The 11,233-nt window shown below is 35.6% G+C and overlaps 1 protein-coding gene across 1 annotated transcript; it reads right to left on the reverse strand.

Annotated features, from left to right (window-relative positions):
* Nucleotides 1-239: 239 nt before the first annotated feature.
* Nucleotides 240-6,398, reverse strand: LOC133189299 (uncharacterized). The gene has a single exon (XM_061324697.1). The coding sequence runs from the start codon at nt 6,396-6,398 to the stop codon at nt 240-242; it is 6,159 nt and encodes a 2,052-aa protein (XP_061180681.1).
* Nucleotides 6,399-11,233: the final 4,835 nt, after the last annotated feature.

Consider the following 11,233-nt stretch of genomic DNA (forward strand, 5'->3'; position numbering starts at 1 on the left):
TTTTAAACATTTTAAGTTTGAGACCTTGATCTAATTTTTTTAGATGGTCATGACAGCATATCATAAAAAAAAATAGCTCAAGGCTTTGACAAATTACGACACATACAGATGGACATGGTGAATCCAGTATACCCCTAAAATTTTAAGGGGTATACTAGGATTGGGACAAAGGGATGAGGGAGGGGGCACTATTTTGAATCTCCCTCTGAATTTTTTTTTACTTTGGAGCCCCATTGTATTTAATGCAAAGTCTTATCAAATGCACAGTACACCATTTTATGATCTGACCAGTATGCTTCAACAACATCTGTTTCACACTGCGATATATTTGTAAAAATCAAGTCAAGTTTAGAACCAGAGTCATGAGTAGCCTTACACACAATTTGTTTACAGCTGAAGCCCTTTTCCATAAAAGTTAGAAAGTCTGTATGTCCAGCAAATAAATCAAAATTAAAATCTCCTAAGAATACCACGTCTTTCTGTTCATCAATCAAGGGCTTTATATGCATATTCATATGCTGTTTGAAATCCCCAAAAGAGCAAGATGGATATTTGTAAATAACTACAACTTGAACATCTCTGCTCTGGTTTAAATGCATATTTACCATGATAAACTCCACAGACCCAGTATTCAGCTTTGAGATACAGGTTGTGTTATAGACATTTTTCACATACAGTGCTGTTCCATGATATGGGCGTCTGTCCAGATTACACGTAGGCTCATGGTTAAATACTGCTGTGTATCCCTCCAGTTGATAATTTTCAGCTACATCAACACTAGTTAATCTTGTCTCTGAGAATCCAACTACATCTGATGCAACAATATTTGGTTCATCTTGAATTTGTGGGAAGTGTTTATGAAGTGATCTACAGTTGTTGAAAGCAATTTTAAAAGAATGCAAATCGACCTGGTATAATGGGACATAACAAAGTAGCAGCGGCACATCTTTCTTCATTCTTTCCATTTCCTCTACTACTTGTTCATCCATAGCCAATGCCTGTTCATTGAAGTTTAGGATGTGCAGATGATCCACGGATCGTACTCGACTTAATGCTACATAGTGAATATGTGGATTTTTCCTCACTCTAGTCTGAGACAAATCAATCACAATTTCATCAACAGTGCAACCTTGCGCTTTATGAACTGTTTTTCCTGCAGCTGGCCGTAACGGAAATTGAATTCTCTGAAACGTATTGTAATTCAATACAAAAGATCGCTGAACTTCAAAAATTGGTGTCCAGTCCACTTTAATTCCTTCATGAAACAAATGTTTATATTTCTTGCGAGTAATTTTTCCAATAGCAGCATCAAAAAAATTTACCCACACGATGCTTGGTCTTGATATTCCTTCCATTTTTCTTTCAATTAATTGTACCTTACATGTTGACCCATTTGTTAAACCATCAGATACATCAACATTCACCGAGATATCATAGATCATCCCAACAGCAAGAATCAGTTTTTGCATCAAATTAGCAGTTTTGCTAACATCATCTGCTTTATATAGAGATCTAAGCAGCTTTTCCTTAAGTTCCTTTGAATAATCCTTTAGAACACTATCCACTGAATTTACTGTGACCTTTTCTCCTTCAAGTTTTTCAATCAAGTGATTGTTGTATGCATCTACTTTTGAATTTTGTGTAAAGAGATGAGGAGCATGATGTGGATAATTGTCACTTGTTTCCGTTATCATGCATCTGTGTATCACATTCATATCTTCTTCTGTCATAATATTGTAACGAAGGCGATTTAAAAGTTGAGCAAACTCAAGATCGTCCTTCTGGCGCATTATTTCATCCAACTCAAAAATGCAAAAATGCTCCTTCCAGAGATTGTTTGCAAGAGCTTGAGCATCATGATTTAAATCCTGAAAGATCCAACGGTCCATTACAGGTTTAAGTTGAAAAAAATCACCAACAGCTATGATACTAATACCACCAAATGGTTTCTTGATGCCTGTGAGAAGTTGTAGCCGACTGTCAATGAGTGCTAATGATCTATTTCCAACCATTGATATCTCGTCAATAATGATCAATTTTAGGTTTTTGTACTTTGTACGAAAAGTGTTCAATTCATCACAGTGCAAACTTTGTTGACTTTGATTAATTTTTTGATGGAAAGCAGATGCAATAGTTTTTCCTCCAATGTTGTATGCCGCCTTGCCAGTATAAGCACAAAGAAGTATTCTTATGTCATCTGGATTTTCACCTTCTGTGGAACATAGGAATCTGTGCAGAGCTTGATAAAGTGCCCTTATCAAAACAGATTTGCCAACACCAGCACCTCCAGACAAAAATGAATAAATAGGTTCTGTCTTTGTTTTGACCCATTGCAAGACATGATTGAAAAATTCTCGCTGCTTTACATTTAAACTTCCTAAAAGTTTCAAGTATTCATCGTCTGGTAATCTAACGGAACTTTCTTCAGTTATTTGTCTTGTTGATGGAATTCCAAGGTCAGATCCTATATCATACTGTCTCTGTTCAATAGGCCTCTCAGGATTAAACTGAACAAAGTTTTCAGATTCAAGAGATCCCTCATTTTCATCTTCTGCCTCTCTTTGCTGAACATCTGGTGCCAATTCATCATAAGCTTCTGAAAAATCCTCAGTTGCCATTTGCAAAGCTGCATCAAGCTGTTCAGCATTGAATTCATATTCTTTGACCTTGTGTGTAAGAAATGACTTCTTCAGATGAAATGACTTCTCAAACGTGTCCATTCCTGATATTAGATCAGTTGATTCATTTCTCCAAGGCATGAACAACATGAGTTTTTCTCTGTAGTAATTTTCTGGATCAGTTTTGATATTAAATCGAACATATCTAATTACCCTTGGTACTTTCCGTCGTTTAATTTTTATGCCATTTCTCAGAGTAACAAGTGTATCACTCTCACTAAATTCAAGATCTGAATTGTCTTCATTATCTGACTGATTGTCCTGATCATCATCATTCACTTCATTTTCAGTGAACTCTTTTTCAGTATCTTTAGGGAAGACAACATCTAGCTGTGATACGTAATCAGCTAAGCACCAGTTTTCAAGCTGCTTTGGGCGTTTTGCATACCGTTTAATAACATTGCTACATTCCACATCTGTAGAATTTGGTGTCAACTTTTCCAATTCAGCATCTGTTTTGATGAGAATTACTCGGTCATCTGATGGACTTGTGTTTATAAAAACAACATCTCTTGAAGCTTTGGTCATTGGCATTTGCAATACTAAATATGCTGCTTCCTGTGCTCCAACTTCTACACTGTTGAGAAAATGATTTCCAATATGACGTACCTGTCTTTTTATGTCAAGATTTCCTTCTCTAGCTTCTTTTGCAGCTCTGTTAAGTAAATCGCTCATCCCTCTTTGTGATTTACTTATATATGAAACAATATACATTGCACAGGCATATGGGTCCAAAATAAATTGAATGTCTATGTTAGCTTTCCAAGCATCAAGAACAACACTGTTGTATGAGTTTACCCTCATATCACATGGATTTCTTTTTAGAAAAACCTTTGGACCTCTCAGTGAACTTCTAATGCATTTCATGTAATCTTCCTCCGATATCTTTAGAACCGTGCTCAGGAGCTCCTTGTAGGGCAAATCACATCCATTTTTCATATCATTCAGCTGTTTCTGAATATCATCATACATTTTCTTGTACTTATCAACATCACACTCTAGTGGCTCCAAAATCAAAGTTTCTTCAAGAGGAGGGAGGGGAAAACCAAATCGACATACAGCTTTACCTCTCTTTTTGCATGTCTGTGAATGTTTGTGCACTTGCAAGTCAGTCAAATCCTTCTCTTCATTCTTTTCACATTCCAGGTAATTATCTACATAACTTACTATCTCCTGTTCATTATTTTCATGATATTTTGGTGCATTTTCTATCCAAACAATCATATGAATATGTGGTGATCCTCTTTGCTGAAATTCAGTTCTGTAGAAGAAGTCTTTTACAATCCCAATTGGATGATGATCACTTCTCAACACTGTATTCATAAACATACGGAACCTATGATCAAAGTACCTAGAGCAAGTGATAGGATCCTTTTGTACTAATTTTGATTTTTCAAACCAAGTCATACTGTCGATTTCTTCATCAGTGTATTCTTTTCCATCATTTAACACACCAAGTGCTCTGATGAGATCATTCCATCTTGTATCTGCAGCTGACAGAGACATAAACCATGTTGGTAGACCTAACTGTCTGATCATAGCAAATACATCTTTTTTTCTAGTCTCAAGATATGCAGGTGAATTTCGTAAGTGCCTGAACACGAAGAAGCCTTCATCGTGTCTAACAAGATTATTAACATTTTCAGGATTTTTCATTTCATTTGCTGTCATGGATTTTCCTTTGGTTTTGCATTTCCTAAGAGCCAGGTTGCATTTGTCTGTCACTTGCTTCATTTGTATTTTTTTCAACTTGAAAAACAAATTTGGAACCGACTGGGCAGCACGTCTATCAACACTCCTTAATTCCCATTTAGCAATATCTGCATATGAGACACGAACTTGTCTTTCATCATCTTGTAATCTTCCCTTTCCACAAAAAATTGTTGGAAATGATAAATACTCAGCTGTCTGATCTTGATATAAACTAAGCGGGCGTTGTCCTTCACCTGGAGCAAATGTGTATACCTGATTCATGTCTCGTGAAGCATCATCTAAAAGAGTATCACAATTACCATCTCTACCAACTCCATCTACTTCACAGAATTCATCATCATCATCATCATCAATCGTCTCAAGATCATCAGCATTTTGGTTGTTTCTCTCTTGTGTTTTCACTAATTCCTGAACAATTTCACTTGCTGACGTTGTAATTTCTTGAAACCAGTTGTCATCAACATTGATATTTGCATTCTTGTAAAAGTCGCTATTGTTCATAAGCCAGTGCAACGCTATCAGTACTTTTGTTGGTCGTACATTTTCGTGATAATCACATTTTTGATATGACAACTTTTTCTTTAATTTGACAGGAACTGTGACATTTTCATTTAATTTTCTTGGCAGGTTCTTTACAGTAGGTTGAATATCAACAGGAACATTCACAATATTTCCTCTTACAGAATACTGTCCACCCCTTGGCAACTCCCTTATTTGCATAAAAGGTATTCTCAGAGATACAAGCCTTTCTTCTAAAGGAAACAAATCTAATTCCATTGGCTTAAGTGGCCACATCATACCATTTAAGACAGACAACTTCGGAATTTTGTTTTCTCTTATTGATGAACAGCAAGTATTGCAAATCCATTCCATATTTTCAACAGACACAGTGCTTGTAAGAAACTTGTTTTTATATTTATCATCTAGTATGATGTTTTCCACTTTAGAAACACTTTCTTTGAACCATGTTTGCTGACAACATGAGCATACAAAAATTGGACCATGTCTAATCTGCTCATGAAAATTTTGAATGCAATCTCCTATATCTGCTCCAAATCTTTTCTGTCTCTGTCGTTTATTTACTTTTTCACAATATTCCTTATCTGCTCTTTGCTTCTGTTTCTGTTCCCTATTTAGGAATCTCTCATTTTCTCTTAATGAAATGTTACTTCGTTTAGCTTGCTTTCTTAACCTTTCTTTTTCAAGAACAGTTGGATTTTCTCGGCATTTTCTTTTAGAAACTCTACTGCCCTCTTTCTCTTTCTCTTGCACCTCAACATTCTGACGTTTTAACTTTCTACCTTTAGTATTCATTTCCCTTTCTTTCTCTTTAACTTTCGTATCTTGTCGCTTTAACTTTCTACCAGCCGTATTTATTTCCCTTTCTTTCTCTTTAATTTCAGCATCTTGTCGCCTTAACTTTCTTGCAAACTTATCCATTTTCCTTTCTTTCTCTTTAACTTTAGAATCTTGTCGCTTTAACTTTCTACCAGCTGTATTCATTTCCCTTTCTTTCTCTTTAATTTCAGCATCTTGTCGCTTTACTTTTCTTGCAAACTTATCCATTTTCCTTTCTTTCTCTTTAATTTCAGCATCTTGTCGCCTTAACTTTCTACCTGCAGTATTCATTTCCCTTTCTTTCTCTTTAATTACAGCATCTTGTCGCTTTGACTTTCTTGCAAGCTTATCCATTTCCCTTTCTTTCTCTTTAATTACAGCATCTTGTCGCTTTGACTTTCTTGCAAGCTTATCCATTTCCCTTTCTTTCTTTTTAATTTCAGTATCTTGTCGCCTTAACTTTCTACCTGCAGTATTCATTTCCCTTTCTTTCTCTTTAATTACAGCATCTTGTCGCTTTGACTTTCTTGCAAGCTTGTCCATTTCCCTTTCTTTCTCTTTAATTACAGCATCTTGTCGCTTTGACTTTCTTGCAAGCTTATCCATTTCCCTTTCTTTCTCTTTAATTACAGCATCTTGTCGCTTTGACTTTCTTGCAAGCTTATCCATTTACCTTTCTTTCGTTTTAATTTCAGTATCTTGTCGCTTTAACTTTCTAGCAGCTGCTTCTCTTTCATTTTCTTTCTGTCTTATTTCAGCATTCTGCCTTTTCAATTTCCTTGCAAATGTTGCAATTTCAGTTTCTCTGCTTTTTATATCATCATTTTGTCTTCGTAACTTTTTTGCATGTGTTTCTTTGTTTCTTTCTAATTGCTTAAATTGTACATTCTGTCTTTTTCTCCTCATGTAATCTCTCATATACACTTTTCTGCATGGGTTTTGATCCGATTTTGTCCTAGATGAGAGATGATCATCCATTTTGTAAAATCTTTTCTGCAATGGGCTTTTCTCTGGAAAACTATGATGCAAAGTCTTAATTGAGATTCGGAAGATTTCAAACTGCGTTCTAAAATCTATATGCATGCTGTTATACATACTGTACAAATATGACACCAAATCATCAATAGTCTTGCTTTGTACTAGTACTGATTTACCATCACAGGCAGACATGCCAGCACTGTCGTGTGGATGAGAGTCAAAAAAGTAAAATTCATTGTCTGACACTTTGTATATACCAGAACAAATTGCCCCTATCATTATCAGCAAATATCTAGAAACCTGGAAAGCCTCTTCTAAAGCTTGATGCAATGATTTCACTTGACTACTTTGTTCATCAGAGACAAGTATTCCCCACATGGTTTCAAATTTCTCAATGACATGATGATTTTCTCCTAAAGTTAAGGTACTTGGCAACTCATCAAATTTAAGTAGTTTGTTAAGAAACAATTGTCTTTGCTGCAAATTCTTGACCAACATAACATAAACCTGATCTCCTGCTATTAAAGTGCTATCAATAAATTCTGTTGAGAATGAAAATCCTTCGTAACTTTTTATCAGCATAGTAAGCGCATTGCAGGTACACTGACTTCCTCTAGAAAATGATGAAAACCTTGCATCCCCTTGATGAAATGACCCAAATACAAATTTTGTATTGCATACCTGGTCGATTGCATGACTAAGTGCTTTGCCTTCTTCAGCCGTTACACCATGATTATGTTGTACAGTTTTAGTGATTGAGGCATTGTTTGTCAATTTTTGTTCAGTAATGTTTTGCAAATTCTTTTCATGAGATTCATTGAGCAGATTTGTTTCACATAGTTCATTCAGCAAATTTGTCTTACAAAAATCATTCAGCAGATTTGTTGCACAAGTTTCTTTGTTTGACCTGTTTTTTTGTAAGCTGAGGGCAGGATCCTCAGTGTCAACATTGCTTTTACTGTTTTTCACGAGGCCAGTCTCCTCAGTCATTCTAATGTCATACATTGTTTTACTGTTTTTAAAGAGGCCAGTCTCCTCAGTCAAGTCAAGGTCAGACATTGTTTTACTGTTTTTCATGAGGCCAGTCTCCTCAGTCTTGTCAGTCCGTAACTCTTTCCTGGCACCACTCATCCTCCAATACTTTCTTCTAGGCATCTACAAAGGATAAAGTAAATAATGAATATAGATACTACGGATGTACAGTCAAGCCTTGTTAATACGGACACTTCTTAGAATCTTGGTTTATGAAGCATCAGGAATACCGAATTTAATCCCGAATTACTTGTAGATCTAAACATTCTGTTTTTAACACACCTCATCAGTAATGTGAAGTATCCTGATTACCATGACTCAACTGTACATCCTTCTATATAATAGAAAAGAATAGGTAAAATAACTTTTCTTTCAAGTTTTGCACAATTTCAAAATTTTTAACCCATTTTTAAAATGCCAATCAAATAAATTGAGTAATCAATTGACATATCATCTTAATATTTAATAGAAAAAAAAACAAATGATAGGCAGTATATTTAATAAATTAAACCAAAACAGAAAAGTAAATTGCCAATTTAAAACTAGAACTGTCCAAACGGGACAAAATACCCCCCGCTGGGTTTTTCAGAAGCAAGTTTTTCCATAATAAAGATATGTATCACACATGAATTATGAAATTTTTCTTCCAGTGACTTTGAACTTCCCCAAATGACCTTGGGTCAAGGTCATGACACACCCTGAGGTCATGGGCAATCTTTGTGTGAAATGAGAACCTACCAAGTTGATCCATAAGAAAGATATGGACCGGACACGAATTATGAAATTTTTCTTCCAGTGACCTTGAACTTCCCCAAATGACCTCGATCAAGGTCGTGACAAACCCATGGGTCATGGGCAATCTTTGTGTGGAATGAGAACCTACCAAGTTTATCCATAAGAAAGATATGGACCAGACATGAATTATGAATTTTTTCTTCCAATGACCTTGAACTTCCCCAAATGACCTTCGGTCATGGTAATGACACACCCTTAGGTTATGGGCAATCTTTGTGTGGAGTAGTAGATTCTAATGTCCCTCCGTCAGAAAGATATTGACCGGACACAAATTATGAAATTTTTCTTCCAGTGACCTTGAAGTTCCCCAAATGACCTTGGGTCAAGGTCATGACACACCCTTAGGTCATGGGCAATCTTTGTGTGGAGTAGTAGATTCTTATGTTCCTCCGAAAGAAAGATATGAACCGGACACGTTTTAACAGACAGACAGACGGACAAGGTGATTCCTATGTACCCCCCCCCCCCCCGAAACTTCGTTTGCGGGGGGTATAACCAGGTTTTGATACATGCTAAGTCTCAAAGTGGGGTTGTCTTAAAACAATATTGCACAGAAAATTGCTATCTCATTTTTTTTTCTTTTTAAGAAATGGGCACAAGGTTATGCAACACTTGATGGTATACAAGAAAAAAACAAATGTTCCATTCAAATGAAATTTTTTACCATTTCAATGCACATCACTGTATTTTTGTTGCCACAACTGTTGACCTTAACAAAATTGACTTAAATTTTGTTCTATCTGTTAAATACATAAAGATCAACATTGAGGAAGATTATACATGTATGTACTAATATGGGAGTGTGATTAATTACTTTCAATTACCCCCCCCCCCTTTTTTTTTTTTTATAAATGAGTGTGATTGTTTTATGGGCTCTTGATCTTGAGTTCTGTTCGTTGTCTCCATATTTTTCATTCCAATCAATTTAAACCTCATATTAGATATTAAGAAATTCTCCCCAACTCCTCCTATCCATTGGATCTATTACATTACCAACTAAACTCAAAATGCAAATCTTTCCTTCTATCCAGAGGCTGTTTATGAACAAAATTGAAATTTCTTCGATAAGCCTACCCATCATGTAATCATTGACCAAAAACTGTATATATGTATGCATGACCAAGATGACCTGAATATTGTGCAATTAACCAGAAATGTAATTTTCTTCCCCATTAAATTATTGCCTATGGGATGTTTGATCAAGGCTATTTTTTTTTAAAGCAAAAAGTATTTCAAGTGGAGATTAGTCTTTACCAGTATTGGAATATAATTTAACAAGAGATGTTTGTAAAACACTTATGCCTCCTCCCCCCAAATTGGAATTTTTCCAAGTCCAAAACTCTGTCAAAAATGGTGCAATCTACCCAAAACAGAACTTGACCTAGATATTTTACTTATAAATCTGTATACCAAATTTCATTTCAGTATGTGCAACCTCTGCAAAGCTAATGAAAGGAAACTGTAAATAATTGTAATTTTTTCAAAGTCTAAGGGACATAACTCTGTCAAGAATGGTGCGATAGTACCCAAAACAGAACTTGACCTAGATATTCATATGATAAATCTGTATACTAAATTTCATTTCAGTATGTATGACCGTTGCGAAGAAAATGAACAGAAACTGCAAATGATTGGAATTTTTCTAAGTCCAAGGAGCATAACTCTGTAAAAAATGGTGTGATCATACCTAAAACACTACTGGACCTAGATTTTCATATGAAATACCTGTATACCAAATTTCATTCCAGTATGTGCAATGGTTGCAAAGAAAATGAACGGAAACTGCAAATGATCGGAATTTTTCTAAGTCCAAGGGGCATTAACTCTGACAAAATTGGTGTGATCATACCCAAAACAGAACTTGACCTAGATATTCATGAGATATACCTGTATACCAAATTTCATTTCAGTATGTGCAACAGTTGCGAAGATAATGAATGGAAACTAAGTGGACCGACAGACCAACCAACAGACAGCAGCAAAGCAATATGCCCTCCCTTCTTCGAAGGAGGGTATTAATTATTCTTTTTCAAAAAGCGCCAAATAAAATAATTAAATCTTTAGCATACAATTTCCAATCAAGATAATTCATTGTTACTATACAGGGATTTTCTAGGGCATATTTACCCGGAGTATTACCAATGTTTGGTATTTTTCCCTAAGAGAAAATTTCCCCTGAATATCTCAATTTCCCCTTTAATGAGTAAAAATTTTCCCTTACAATAATAAAAAGCTCAAATATTTCTTTTCTTTTAAAAAACTGGAAAATAGAAGAAATAAATTATCATGAGGTGTGAAATATAGTTTAATTTGCTATTTTATGCACTTTAAATGGTCATAAAAATGCTGATATTAAACTGGACCTCCCAGCAGGGCTCACCCTGCACCCGTTGGATGGCGCAGATCTAGAAAATTTTTCAAAGGGGCGGGGGGGGGGGGGTTGAAGGTGAAGAGGTAGAGTTAATATAACGTACATTTTACATATACATGTAGACATGTAAACCAAACAAAAACTTGGGACTTTCTTCTTTCTTTTTTTTTGCAATCCCGTAACCCCCCCCCCCCTGGATCTGCCTATTTGAACTGGTCCTCCGACCCTGACTAATTTTCCCTATTTCTCCAGAATGAAACGGGTGGGTTTGCCCCGATTAAGTGTATGCACCAAGTGGTTTCACCTCGTTTAACTACACTGTAACAGG

This window comes from Saccostrea echinata, unplaced genomic scaffold (assembly GCF_033153115.1).
Source record: "Saccostrea echinata isolate AGI-Se365-2 ecotype Australia unplaced genomic scaffold, CSIRO_AGI_Sech_v1 ptg000017l, whole genome shotgun sequence".
NCBI classification, from domain to species: Eukaryota; Metazoa; Mollusca; class Bivalvia; order Ostreida; family Ostreidae; genus Saccostrea; species Saccostrea echinata.